Below are 14,063 nucleotides of genomic sequence, written 5' to 3'. Positions count from 1 at the left end.
CATGCATTATTGTTAGATTGATCTTAAATTTTTTAAAAATTTAACCGTCGGAAATATATTTGATACAAATCGAAAATTTATGGGACAAAATTAAAACAAAATAAAACTTAAGAGTATTTTTAAAACTTTTACCAAATTTCAGGAATAAAAAATATATTTTATCCTTAATATTAATATCTTTAATAACATAAAGAGTTCGGATATCATCAATTTTGGATGCCAAAAAGCTACATCCACATATTTTTTATATGATCATGGATAGAGGTCACTCACTAGTGTCCCAAAAAAGGATACTCTAAGCAGAAGGGAATACCATATATTGAATACGAAAATGCTGTTCAAGTGACCCCAGATAGATAGAGAACAATCCATAACTGAAAGCCCTTCTCTTTAAGAAAATTGAAAATGAGACAAAATTCACATGACCTTCAATGGCCTCTTGACAAATACAATTCATAGTCGCCATCACTATTTACGTACCCAAATTCAAACAAACACTATTAATTAATTAATTTTCAAGGTTGTGTATTATTTTACATTTTAGAATAAGGATGGTCCCCTCTTCCATTATTATTAATTTTCCTATTGGTCAAAAAGACTTAAATGTGAGGCTAATTAACAGCTTCTGATCTGAAGCAGACAAATCTATCATATCTCCAGCTTATCATAAAGCCACACATCAATGGACTAACCACTGTATAAGGGCATATATGTGTGTTGTGTGGCCATTTTTGAATAAAATGTCTTATTTAATTCATATATGTTATTTTTATTATTAAAAAAATAAATATACATATTAAAATATAATTATTCATATATCTTTTTATAAGTTTAAATTAAAAAATATTTTATAATATGATATCAAGTTTAGATTTTCATTCTTTGTGAATTTTAAGGTTGTATTTAAAAAGGAGACTGAGATTAAAAGATAGAAATTAAAAGACTAAAACTAAATTAAGTTTCTATATTATATTTGGTGTAAAGTATATAACACTGAATTATATCTTAGTATTTTGTTTAATTTAAGATAAATACAGAAATAAAATAGTAATAATAATATTTACTAAAATACTCTTAGTTATTAAAAAAATATTATTAAAATTTCAGTTTCTATCTCTAAAAATTTTAGTTTTTTGTATTTTCATTTTCTAAAAATACTAAATGAACTAAAATTTTGTATCTTAAGATTGACATTTTAATTAATTTTAGTCTCTGGTTATCAAATATAATAGTAAGTTCTAATCAATCTCAATTATACAACCTAAAAATTTTTTTTAGCATAGTATAAGACAAATTAAAATAAAAAAATTTTATGCAAAAAAACGGATTTACATTAAAAAATATATTAAAAATAAAATCATTTATATATGTATCTTTCTATCAATTTAATAAGCTTTTGAAGAGAGCTAGCCATTTCATTAAAACACAAGATTTCTTTATTTCTAACTTTACCCTCACAAACAAAATCATCATACAATTATGACCTTTTCTAATTTGTTGTCCACTTAGCTTGCAACCATTGAATTTGTGAATCTCACTTTGTGATGCTCTACTATTGAATTATATTCCTTTGAAAATATTTTTGCTGCATGGTTTTGTTTCACGCAATTATGTAATGCCACCTTTTAACTCCCAACAACAGATGCGCATATGCATATATAGAATAATAGCATATCATCCGTGAACACCTCATCATGTCTCAAATTTTCTAGCTAATTGAGTTTTATTTGCTATCATTTCGTTTAATTTTTGTTCTCCAATAGTAATAAAAAAGGTATAGGTAAACAATAAAAATATTAAATAATATGAATAATAAATATGTCGAATGTTTAATTTAATAGATATGCAGATAATTATGTTGATTATTTTTAGTTATATAATTTTTTTATTCAGTTTACTCATACACAATTAATAACGAGTGAATATTCAATTTACTACATGTACAGATATTTATTCTAATACTAAAATTTAGAAGATAATTTAAAGATAAAATATTTTTTTACCTTATTAAATCAATTTGACTATTGAGTTACAAAATGAACATCCCCCATACTATTTAGAATAACCATCTGAGTACTAGGGATAATAAACATCATATTCCCAAAAGCTTAAACTGATGGAAAAAAGTAACACTAATAGTTATATCTCTAATACTCCCTAAATCTCTATTATACATATTATACAAATATTCCATTGAAATATTAATAATTAATTAATAAAAAATAATAAATTTTAATAACTCTTTAATATTTTTTTTTTCATGCATGTCTCTCTAGCTATGTCTATACTTTTTCTCTCTAGATCAGACCAATATGAAAACCAAGATTAGAGTAGAGGTTGAGACACAGTAGAAAAGTGTCAAGGTCACCAACAAAAACACAACGTAAGGGGGAAAAGATCAGAAAGGTCGCTTTCATGAAGTCTAGAATCTAGATCTTTCCATGGATCTTTCTGTAATAAATTCCATTTGCCACAGCTATAAATGCAAGATCTGTTCACCACACTTCCAAGATATAACAGAAATAAATTAAAGCACATTCTTGAAGAATATATATCAAGAACTAGTACTAGAAGTAGCAGTATTATAATTGTGCATGCCACCACTTTATATCTTTTTTTCCTTATTATTAGCTTCATAAACATTAACTAAGATAAACTCACCGGATATATTAGCCATGGTAACACACTTCAAAACCTTAGCTGATCGATCCTTTACTCTTATATCTTAGTTCTTATTATAATAATTAACACCTTATATATATATTGTAAACTGTTTAGGATGAAGCACAGGTGCAGGTATGGGAAGGGTACATAGATTGGAGGAACAGACCTGCCATAAGAGGAGTTCATGGTGGAATGCTTGCAGCTTCCTTCGTTTTAGGTTAGTTACTTTTGCTGACGTCATAATATATATCGTCTTTCTAACAAAATTATTAGATACTTTATACATGAGAAATTAATTAAATTACAGCGGTGGAGGTATTGGAGAACCTAGCATATATTGCAAATGCAAGCAATCTTGTTATGTACGTGTCCAAATTCATGCACTTTTCGCCATCCAGCTCTGCCAACATTGTCACAAACTTCATGGGAACAGCTTTTCTTCTTGCTATTCTTGGTGGATTCCTTGCAGATGCTTTCTTCACCACTTATTCCATATATCTCATAAGTGCTGCTATAGAATTCGTGGTAATATAATAGTTAACCTTCTTCTCTTATTCCCTCAACTATTAGTAGTGTTTAATTATGTTGGCCAGTAATATTGTTGATTTTGTAGGAAAATGCTTCAAGATTATTTCCGTTATTACTAGGTGCTTGAATATCATATGCATACATAATCATTGGCAAAGTAAAAGCAGGGTTAAATAAGTTTCTGTCATACCATAATAACTCATCTAAGACTATTTGTTATTGGTCAATTAGCTTAAGCCATAAAACATATATAGTTATAATACGAATAGAATTTTATTTCTATATATAATAATGTTTTTAGAAACTAAATGATGAATCTAATATATATAATTAGTGATACTTATTTTATTAAAAAAAATACTAGGTAACCAATTTTTTATTTATTTTATATTTAAGACATTATTAGCTATTTCTTTTTAGTAAAAATATTAGCTCTTAATATTTTTCAAATACTATTAATTATATATAGAATGAAAAATTACTCTATTAATTTCTATAATTTGATCTTTATATTTTTTTTTCTTTTAATGAGATCTTTACATTATTTTTAATTTTGTAATTATATCATTTTTGAGTCGAAAATATTAAATTTAGTGGAATATTACTTTCAAAAAATATGTATTTAAAGATATAATTAGCTAGGTTTTTAATTGTGAATACTTTTAATTTATAAAAAAATATTATACTAATTTTAATATCTTTTATACTAATAATAATCTAATTATAAAATTAAAAATAATATAAAATTCAATTAAAAAATATATAAAAATTATATTATAAATTTAATAAAATTATAAAGACCAATAAAATAATTAAACTAATAAAATAAATACATACACATGCTTGGTGTTTAATTACCACACAATAGATCATGCTTTTAGATAGATTAGTATCAGTATTTATTTTGAAGTTCATTATACTAAGAATGAAAAAGAAAATAAATAAAGAAGGTAAATAATAATAGTAGTATAATAAATATCAAATAGTGACTTAAAATATTCTAATATTTATATAGAGCAGATACAATATTCTAAAAATAAGATCAATAAGTTTCCAAATAAACGAAATTAACCAATTAAAAAGGAATATATGAAGAATCAGCTATGAAATATCTAGAAGGTCAATTCTAGATTAATGATTCAACCAATTAAATATATTAAAGCACGTGATAACCATATGTAGTCCCCATTTTGATAGGTTCCACATAGTAAGGTGCCTAGCCCCACCTTGATGTATGTTGCCCTGCTTCAAAAGTACTCAACCTAGCTAACTCGCTATTAAGATAAGTTAGTTGCTCGCATACACAGTGAGAATGTGAAAAGATATAGAAAAAGAGAAAGAGACAGAAATAAATGATATATATGGGGTTTTTTTTCTTTTTTTAAATACTTACCTCTATTGTATTATTTGAGAGTTTAAATTTTGTCGAGTTTATGTAGTAATTTATTAATTAGTGATAAATTAAAAAAAAAACTTAAATTTATGATAAATTAATTCTTGACCTGTAAGATCTTGTGAGTCTGGCATATAATATGTATACAAATGTGAACCAAGATATAAGTAAAATTGAAGAAAAAAATTGATTAAAGACAAAAGAATCATGATAAATATACACTGATACACATAACACAATATACACACATATGAAAGTTCCAAGCCCCACACTTGGTTACATTATGCTCAAGCTTGACATAACCCAGCTAGTGTCCCCATTTTTATGTGCAAAATTGATAAATATTTTGATATTAATTTTGGAAAATATTAGAGAATCAATAATTTTTAGTGAAAAACATAGAGAATCCATTAGTATTGATTCAAGCAAAAATTAAAAAATATTAGTCATCTAATATTCTCGTTATTTTTGCTCTTTTATATTAATGTATTAAACTTTTATTTTTCAATTACAAGATAGAGAATGAGATTTAATTAATTTTGGTTTCACACTATATTCAATGATAAAAAAATAGTCAACTCGATATAAGATAATGTAGAACAAAATTCCAATTGAATCAATTTTTAAATTATGTTAGCCTCTTTATTATAATTAGCAAAACCCTAAACTTAACCCAGAACCATGGATTAATCAAATCAAGATCGATCACATACATAATTTTCATGTGAATTCATCAATCTTGATTTAAACATGAATAGTTATACATGATTAATGAATGCATGCATGGAAACAGGGTCTACTAATTCTAACAATACAAGCTCATATACCAGCACTGAAACCACCAAGCTGCATCATGGGAACCACCAACAGTGGTGCATGCGAGAAAGTTGACGGTGGTGGAGATGCAGCTATGCTATTTGCAGGGCTGTATCTGGTGGCGCTCGGCGTCGGCGGCATCAAAGGATCGCTTCCTCCGCACGGTGCAGAGCAGTTTGACGAGAGCACAGCAGAGGGAAGGAAGCAGAGGTCTTCATTCTTTAATTACTATGTGTTTAGCCTCTCATGTGGTGCTTTGATTGCAGTCACTGTTGTGGTTTGGATTGAAGACAACAAGGGTTGGCAATGGGGTTTGGGTGTCTCAACTGCATCAATATTGATCTCTATTCCACTTTTTCTTCTTGGTTCTCACAAGTACAGGAACAAGCTTCCTGTTGGAAGCCCCATCACAACCATGCTCAAGGTTTATATACTCTAACCATTTATATTTCCAATAATATTAATTTACTTCTTACAATTATATCACTATAATAGTCTTTGAAAAAATTTTAAGTGTATCGTTATTGTTTTGCTAATGTAAGTTTGAGATGACCTTGACCGAATATTACATTTCATGTCATATCATTAAACTGCAACCATTGCACAATAATTAATTACTAAATCATAGTGACTCGTATAAATTTCATATATACGATAAAATATAATAATAAAAAATATTATGTAAATAATATTTGTTTCACACATTTTTAATATATTTGTTTTACACATTTTCAATAATATAAATTGTTTTTTAGTACATATTTTGTTAATTTCACGACTAATTTTTAGTTGGTAGGATGGTTGATAATAATTGATCCGGAAAAAACTATATATATATATAAAGTTCAGTGAATAAACTAAAATGAAACACAATCAGGTAATTGCAGCAGCAATTTGCGACAAGTGGTGCAAAGCAGGGAAGAACTCAAGCAATGCTATAATGAACATGAGCCCATCTGAAATACTTGAAACAGAGGAAACCAACAACAATGTCAAAGAAGATCATCAAAGCCCGTTATCAGAGAGCCTCAAATTCCTGAACAGAGCAGTGACATCACAACCATGCCACCCAATGCTCCAATGCACAGTGAAGGAAGTTGAAGAAGTCAAAGTAGTCCTAAGAATCCTCCCCATTTTCATGTCAACCATAATGCTAAACTGTTGCCTAGCTCAACTTTCCACCTTCTCAATCCAACAATCATCCACCATGGACACAAATCTTGGTTCCTTCAAGGTCCCACCAGCTTCTCTCCCTGTATTCCCAGTTCTCTTCATCATGGTTCTTGCCCCCATGTACGACCACGCCATCCTCCCATTCGCAAGAAAAATAACCAGAACCGAAACCGGAATCACGCATTTACAAAGAATTGGAACAGGGTTGGTTCTTTCCATTGTGGCCATGGCAGTTGCCGCGTTAGTCGAAACAAAGAGAAAGAAAACGGCGTTGATTCATGGTCTAACGGATTCAACGGAGCCTCTTCCCATAACGTTCTTGTGGGTGGCGTTACAGTACTTGTTTCTTGGCTCTGCTGATCTTTTCACTCTTGCTGGGATGATGGAGTTCTTCTTCACTGAAGCGCCATGGAGCATGAGGTCTCTTGCAACCGCGCTTTCTTGGGCTTCTCTTGCCATGGGTTATTACTCCAGCACTGTTCTTGTTTCGCTCATTAACAAGGTCACAAGTGTGGTTGGGCACACGCCATGGTTGTTGGGTTCCAACTTGAATCACTATCATCTTGAGAGGTTTTACTGGTTTCTCTGTGTTCTTAGTGGAATCAACTTTCTTCACTATCTATTCTGGGCTTCTTCCTACAAATACACAACACAAATATGATAATCATACCACCACCTAGATCAGTGCTTTGATTTCTTGCAGCTTCTTCAACTTTATCATATCAACTTTAAACACGGTTATTTACAATAATAATGAGTTTCATGATTAGCTTTATTTACGAAGCATTTGCTATTCATGGATTCATCAATTTTTATGTGAACGTGTCTAGAAAGTAATATGATAAATTTAACTTGTTTAAAGAAATTTTTCGAGACTAGTTATTTATGTATTAGGTGTGAATCCTTACTAGCTTCCATGGAATGTTGAATAATAAGGGCAAGAGATTTGAGAGTTGAGGTGTTTGCATGGAACAATATAATTGATAGTTTGGTATTATACCTTGCTTGTAACTAATATTATTATACCTTATCTTAGCTTGTGGCCATTTGAGAAATATTATCCAATCCAACTACAAATTCACTAGCTAGTGTTGGAATTTGGAAATAGAATTCTAAATTTCTAACACTAAAAGTTCAAATTTTATAAATTAATTTTAACTTTTTTTAAAATAAAATTAACTTACAATATTTTTAGCTTTCATTAACTTATAATGCTAATATCAGTGTCTGGTTTGATTATTCTGATTCAGAGAGGATTCACAATGATTTTATTGAAGTTGACCAGTTCACTTGTTTCAATGATCAAAATATTAAACCGAGCCACTAGTTTTTCGGTTAAACAATCTGGTCCAATCCGAATTTAATAATTATGATTCCGCCAAAGACAATAAACGTAATCCTCAACCATATTTGGCAAAGTAAACTAGTTTATCCAATACAAAACTATATATATTTTTTTCTTTTAGAGTGAGAGATTAAAGATCACCGGATTTTTTTTTTGTTTAAAAAAACCCTAGTAAATAACTCATAGCTACCTTGCATTGTAGCTCAATTTCACTATACGTTACACTGTTTGTTTGCAGTGAAAAGATGCTTTATCTGATTTTGGGCGAATCTTAACAATTTAATTATGCTTTGCCACCTTTGTCATTTAGCTTCAATTGCCTCTAATAATCAGAACATAGGTTCAATTATTCGGCAGATTATTTAAACAGTCACAACTGTCATATCCCTCTATCCCTTTGAAGTTTTCATCTCCAAGTGCCTATACTTTTCTAGGTTGTGACAACATGATAGCTAACTTAGCTGGATTTGTTTGTCATTTTAGTTAGCTATAAAATTTTATTCATAGACAGTGTTACTAGTTTGTTTTTTATATGCATTCCAATAGAATAATATATAGTTAGAAAACAAATTTTGCCATAGTTAATGAACATGAATATCAAGAATAGGATTAGGATGTAATGTAATTGTCGATTCGCTTGTAATTTAAGTTAACTGTACATGAAATTCTCTCTTTCCCAAATCCCAATTAAGTAGTTATCAAAGAGAGAGAGCCTTCTCAGTTCTTTCATCAAATCAGCTTTTCAAAGCCTATCTATAGTTTTGAGGTATTGTTTTGATGAATCTTGAGTCATTAATTATGTTTGTCTGTTAAATTCTTATGTACAGTTTTGGATCAACATAATCTCACTAGTGCAGATAACTTAAGAGTTAAGATGCAATGATTATATGAGATTGCTGATGGTTTCATAACTTGTTAATATTTGGGAATCCTTGTCGGAAGGTGAATTTTGATTTGCCATTTTGTTTTCTTTCCTGCATAACAGTTCATTTTATTTATTGTTTTGTTCAAACTTTTTCTTTATTTCTTTCAACTAATTCCTATCTGATTTTGGTGATCTTTGGATTAAACTCTCAAAGTTTATTCATGTTGCCTTCTGTTTTGTTGAATGGTGCAGTCAATTATTCCTTGATAAATGTACCTCACTTCTAGTGCATGAATGCACCAATTGAAACAAAAGGGGTTTTTGTAGGGATTTTATTTTGTTACCATGATGAACATTGATTTGGTTGGGATTTTGTAGGCAACATGACTCTAACACAGTTTGCTTGATTTTTGCGGCTTTTTTTCCTCTTTTTAATTGTTATGCTATTTTTTACATTTTTAGGTTTACCAAAAATTGAACTCTTTAACTCTTGGGACATAGAATTTTAATACTATTTCATAAAACCATTTATTCCAAAAGCATAAGCTCATAAGATAAAGCAATATAAATAGTTATTTTTAAGCTGATAGGAGGAGGGAACATGATCCTAGAGATGATAGGATTTTTGAATTGTTACAGTTAAGAGCAAATGGGGAATCTTTTCTGTTGTGTGGTAGTTGAACAATCAACGGTGGTTATAAAAGAAAGATTTGGAAAGTTTGAAGAAGTTCTCGAGCCAGGGTGCCATTGCATACCATGGGTCACCGGAGACCGGCTTGCCGGTCATCTCTCTCTCCGCCTGCAGCAGTTGGATGTTCGCTGTGAGACTAAGACAAAGGTTTTGCTCGTTTCATACTTTGGTTGTAACTAAATTATATTGCAAAATTAAAAAGGTCATACTTTTACCATTTTTACAATATTTTTTATTAACCACAATATTTTGTAGTTAACAAAAGTGTTTTTGTTAAATTTTCTTAACAAAAAGAAATCAATTTAAGAGATTTTCAATCTACTTTTTTTGAATAATATAATTCTATGCATAATAACATGTTGTTCTGTATAATTTTCTATTGAATTACACTTGATTGGTTTTGGCCTTTTTTTTGTTTGTTTTGGGCTTACAGGATAATGTATTTGTCAATGTTGTTGCTTCTATTCAATATCGAGCCCTGGTAGACAAAGCCAGTGATGCTTTTTACAAACTTAGCAATACCAAGAGCCAAATTCAAGCCTATGTTTTTGATGGTATAAATCATAAACACTACTATACACTAAGAAGCACATTGTGGTTAAGAAGATAAACTATCATCTATTGTGATATTGTGACATTGCTATTTTGATTGCAGTGATTAGGGCGAGTGTTCCAAAACTCAACTTAGATGATACTTTTGAGCAGAAAAATGATATTGCCAGAGCTGTGGAACAAGGACTTGAGAAGGTTTCATGATTTTATTTAATTAGTATTTTACTGATATTGTAAAGTATGGACTGATGCGAATATGAATCTGATGATTTCATGGCTATAACAGGCTATGTCAGCATATGGATATGAAATTGTTCAAACATTGATTGTTGACATAGAGCCAGATGAGCATGTGAAGAGAGCAATGAATGAAATCAATGCTGGTATACCTTTTTGTTTTTCAATTTATAAGATAATGAGTTTTCTTACAGCATGTTTTTTTGTCATATAAAGTTTCTCTCTATGCCTAATACTATATGCTTGTTTATTCTGTCTTTGATCAGCTGCAAGATTGAGGGTGGCCGCGCGACTGAGAAAGCCGAGGCAGAGAAGATCTTGCAAATTAAGCGAGCCGAGGGCGAGGCAGAGTCTAAATACCTCTCCGGGCTGGGTATTGCTCGCCAACGCCAAGCCATTGTAGATGGTTTGAGAGACAGTGTTCTTGGATTCTCAGTTAATGTACCGGGGACAACTGCGAAAGATGTCATGGATATGGTCCTTGTCACGCAATATTTTGATACTATGAAAGAAATTGGTGCTGCCTCCAAGTCCTCTGCTGTGTTCATTCCACACGGACCTGGCGCGGTTCGTGATGTAGCTACGCAGATTCGCGATGGACTTCTTCAGGCTTCTCATCATCAGACACATGAGTAGTTTGCATGGGAATATGGTGATGCAATATATATATACCTATGATTTTCTTTTATATGCAGCGTGTAATGTGATATAGTTTCATACTCAGTAACAAGGTTCTGATTGGTGTTCAACCAGAATGTAAATAAATATATATAAAATGATAATATAAGGAATGATGCACCATCTAGTATCCATAAAATTAGCCTAATTGTTGAATTTAGTAGTATGCTACTTCAAAATCAATTTTTTTTTTTTTTTGCACAAATGAAAAATGCTTCTAGTGGTCAATGCCTCTATTTAAATTACAGCTTTATGTAGCAAGTTATGTTACAGTATTTTTTATTGCAACATGCATCTGAGTGTTCAATCTTTCATGAAGAAATATGAACCTGCCTCCCCCCTTTACAAGTAGTAGAATTATCAATTATCCAAAACCAAATAATAGAGAACAAACATGGAAGCTACTACAATTCTACCAATTTATCTAATTTTGACATATGAGAAAAGAAAGTGAACTCATCTTCCTTAACAAGGAACAACCTCTCAATTGAATCCGAACTCATGTCCCTGGAAAATTATTAAGGTGTTAGAGCCAGAGAGACTCCAATTTTAGGAGCCTTATCATTTATGGATGTAAAATCCATTTCCCCAGCCATAGTTACAAAAAATCTCTGCAAGAAACCTTGTTGAATGAGCGCGCCAACCTTGCCAGTACTATCCAGCCGAGCCTTCACCAATGTGTCCGGTAAGAAAGCATGTTGAGCACCAATGGTAACACCAGTCTCGCTTTCCGAAAAGCTATGCCTCAGCTCTGCTGCAATAGCTGTCTTGGTCAGTGGATTCACTTCATGATAACATGAGGCTTTTACATTGTCAAATTTGTCATTTCTGCATAACACAAATCTTCAGTTTGGCACAATAATTTGACACAATCTTCATTAGGCTTGTGAAGAAAGAAATAGAAGAATACTGAGGAGTAACGCTAGATAACCAACTTTTTTATAAATTATTTTACTTATCTTAAATTCTAGACCCTGAATCATAAACTTTTAACCTTGAATCCTGAATTATAAACCTAAACAGTAAAGTTGGCTAATATTAACTAACTAAAAGTTGGTATACTATGATTTCTCTTTAGTAAAATCGCAACTGCAACCACAATTTAAAAGCATAGTCTGAATTGTAGGATAGCTTACAAGGTTAAGGAAGCAATAAGGAAGGCAGTGTTGAAGTTTAAGCCTGCATTAAATTTGTTGATTGTTCTTGATGCTATGTCGAAAGCGACATTGGCTCCAAGGGAGACAGTGCTTGTTCCTACAAGGCCTGAGATATTTACAGCAGGGTCATATCCTCCATTTGAGTTTCCTACTAATCCAATACATCCAGTAACTCCACTGAAGTTGTTCAAATATTGTAGTTCCACCTAAGAATCCATATAGTAAGATGCAATAAAATCAAAGAAATAATGATGATACTGATTAGTACATGGACAAGTCAAAGGTAGTTTTTTCTTTTTACCTTTCCAGAATCAGGTATGGTACAGTTGAAAAGGCTCCTGAATCCAGGTACAATTTCTTCTACTGCATCAGATAAAATGATATGAATTGGTTTCCTCAGTGCAACTTAATTATATCCTAATAAATGAACAAATATTGATTAATTATTTACATTACCTTGACAAGAGAGGTCTACATTCCAGTCCATGAACTGGTAGTGAAAGTGAATTGGTGATTGATGAGCATAGTCCTTTTGAAGAACACCTACCACAAAAGTAAACAAAATATGAGTCACATTACTGCACCATATCAGGATTCATAAGATATTTCTTTTAGAAAAAAAAAAATATATATATATATACGATTTGACAAAACCTCTGGCCTTCTTCCCAATATCAAAATATATCCCGGGACACTTGCTCATTTTGCTAAAATTCTTTTGTTTTTATTTTTTTTCTTTTTTCTCTTTTTCTTTTCTTCGGTGTGAGTGAGTGAGAGAGTGTTTCTTCACCTCTATGATTTATTGACCCAAGTATTTATTAGGATCAAATATTGTGGCAAAGGGAAGTTTCCTCTTGTACAAAAAAAATAGACCCACCTGTGTTTAAATTCCTGTATAAAACGAAATTTCCATGAACCAATAGTGACTAATATTTCGTACAAAAAAAGACAATAACAAAATAGAGAGAGTAAGACTTAACCTTAGGTTATAGACAAACACTGATACTTCTGAACTCTGCCTCTTGTACATTTTCTATTGTCCTTAAATAGGGTTGTTATTTATCTTTCAAACAACAAAAGAAATGGAAATTTTAACGGCTAACCATTATATTATTCAATGATTATTACTTTAAGGTTAAGCTGACTATATGGTTCTTAATATTTTTAGATATAATATTATATTATTTGGAAACAATTTGTCGTTGTTTAACTACTACTATGCTAAAATATTACTAAAATAATTAATTAGTTCTAATGAGCTTTATGATTGTTATGAATGGGACAAATCCTTAGGCATTACTCTGATTTTCTCTACCGTTGCGCTTGTTCTTAATCAGGGTACACAATAGCTCTCGTGTTAATGATTGAGTAACCTCGAAGTCATGGTTACTATGGTGTGAAGTTTGAACAATGCACTGCCACTGAAACGATTTCACAAGAGAATGTTGCAATAACTTTCTCAAACAAAAATAAGTTCAATGCTTTGTCAATTCTTTTATGTGTGAGACACTGAGACCTAGATTACTGACACATTTACTTTAGGATTTATGATTTCTCTACCACTTTCTGATTTGGCATATGTTATCATTTAGGAAGGTTATCAGGTATACTGGAAATACCGGTGTTCCAGTTGTTTTATCCGTTGATATGGATTATAAAATATATATATAATATATATTAATTAAAATCAACGATTAAAATAACTGGAACACCGGTATTCCTAGATACGCCCGATAACTTTCCTATCATTTATCATATCCTGTTATAATTAAAATCAATAATGAAGATATCATAATCAAGCTTGTAGTAATAAGTTAAAAAATTCTATTTAAATTTTCAAACAGTATTTAAATATTTTGTTACTTTTTCTTTATATACAAAGGAGCCAAAGGCCCAAATATTTTGTTTCTTTGACCCAAAGTAAATTATGGTCATTCAGATGAATAATAATCAAAGACAATGAA

The 14,063-nt window shown here is 30.7% G+C and overlaps 3 protein-coding genes across 6 annotated transcripts; 2 read left to right on the top strand and 1 right to left on the bottom strand.

Moving 5' to 3' along the window:
- Nucleotides 1-2,531: 2,531 nt before the first annotated feature.
- Nucleotides 2,532-7,580, top strand: LOC107467668 (protein NRT1/ PTR FAMILY 4.6). Of its 2 annotated transcripts, none has more exons than XM_052252724.1 (5): nt 2,532-2,678; nt 2,779-2,881; nt 3,063-3,189; nt 5,379-5,825; nt 6,279-7,580. In XM_052252724.1, the coding sequence occupies exons 2-5, from the start codon at nt 2,799-2,801 to the stop codon at nt 7,233-7,235; spliced, it is 1,614 nt and encodes a 537-aa protein (XP_052108684.1). In that variant the 5' UTR covers nt 2,532-2,678; nt 2,779-2,798; the 3' UTR covers nt 7,236-7,580. The 2 variants fall into 2 exon arrangements, with proteins under 2 accessions (XP_052108684.1, XP_015942311.1); XM_016086825.3 differs by having other exon boundaries at nt 2,972-3,189.
- A 1,117-nt stretch (nt 7,581-8,697) lies between these two features.
- LOC107467696 (hypersensitive-induced reaction 1 protein) lies at nt 8,698-11,123 on the top strand. Its single transcript, XM_052251729.1, is given in 7 exon segments — nt 8,698-8,861; nt 9,375-9,622; nt 9,909-10,029; nt 10,131-10,222; nt 10,314-10,410; nt 10,531-10,550; nt 10,553-11,123. Coding segments are annotated over 6 exon segments (867 nt in total). The 5' UTR covers nt 8,698-8,861; nt 9,375-9,433; the 3' UTR covers nt 10,901-11,123.
- A 34-nt stretch (nt 11,124-11,157) lies between these two features.
- LOC107467702 (mitochondrial outer membrane protein porin of 36 kDa) lies at nt 11,158-13,112 on the bottom strand. Of its 3 annotated transcripts, none has more exons than XM_021129250.2 (5): nt 13,080-13,112; nt 12,556-12,642; nt 12,401-12,462; nt 12,079-12,305; nt 11,158-11,770 (listed from the first exon to the last, which is right to left on the bottom strand). In XM_021129250.2, the coding sequence occupies exons 2-5, from the start codon at nt 12,584-12,586 to the stop codon at nt 11,461-11,463; spliced, it is 630 nt and encodes a 209-aa protein (XP_020984909.1). In that variant the 5' UTR covers nt 12,587-12,642; nt 13,080-13,112; the 3' UTR covers nt 11,158-11,460. The 3 variants fall into 3 exon arrangements, with proteins under 3 accessions (XP_020984909.1, XP_020984917.1, XP_015942358.1); XM_021129258.2 differs by lacking the exon at nt 13,080-13,112 and adding an exon at nt 12,890-12,990; XM_016086872.3 differs by lacking the exon at nt 13,080-13,112 and adding an exon at nt 12,754-12,878.
- Nucleotides 13,113-14,063: the final 951 nt, after the last annotated feature.

Source organism: Arachis duranensis, chromosome 1 (assembly GCF_000817695.3).
Source record: "Arachis duranensis cultivar V14167 chromosome 1, aradu.V14167.gnm2.J7QH, whole genome shotgun sequence".
NCBI classification, from domain to species: Eukaryota; Viridiplantae; Streptophyta; class Magnoliopsida; order Fabales; family Fabaceae; genus Arachis; species Arachis duranensis.
The sequence above is the reverse complement of the archived record's forward strand: the minus strand, read 5'-3'. Positions and strand labels throughout refer to the sequence as shown.

Coding starts and splice junctions, on each gene's coding strand:
- LOC107467668 (XM_016086825.3), top strand. Junction 2,882..2,971: donor TGCAGCTTCCTTCGTTTTAG/GTTAGTTACTTT, acceptor ATTAAATTACAG/CGGTGGAGGTATTGGAGAAC. Junction 3,190..5,378: donor GTGCTGCTATAGAATTCGTG/GTAATATAATAG, acceptor GCATGGAAACAG/GGTCTACTAATTCTAACAAT.
- LOC107467702 (XM_016086872.3), bottom strand. CDS start 12,802: ATGAGCAAGTGTCCCGGGATATATTTTGATATTGGGAAGAAGGCCAGA. Junction 12,306..12,400: donor CCATACCTGATTCTGGAAAG/GTAAAAAGAAAA, acceptor ATGGATTCTTAG/GTGGAACTACAATATTTGAA. Junction 11,771..12,078: donor CTTATTGCTTCCTTAACCTT/GTAAGCTATCCT, acceptor TGTGTTATGCAG/AAATGACAAATTTGACAATG.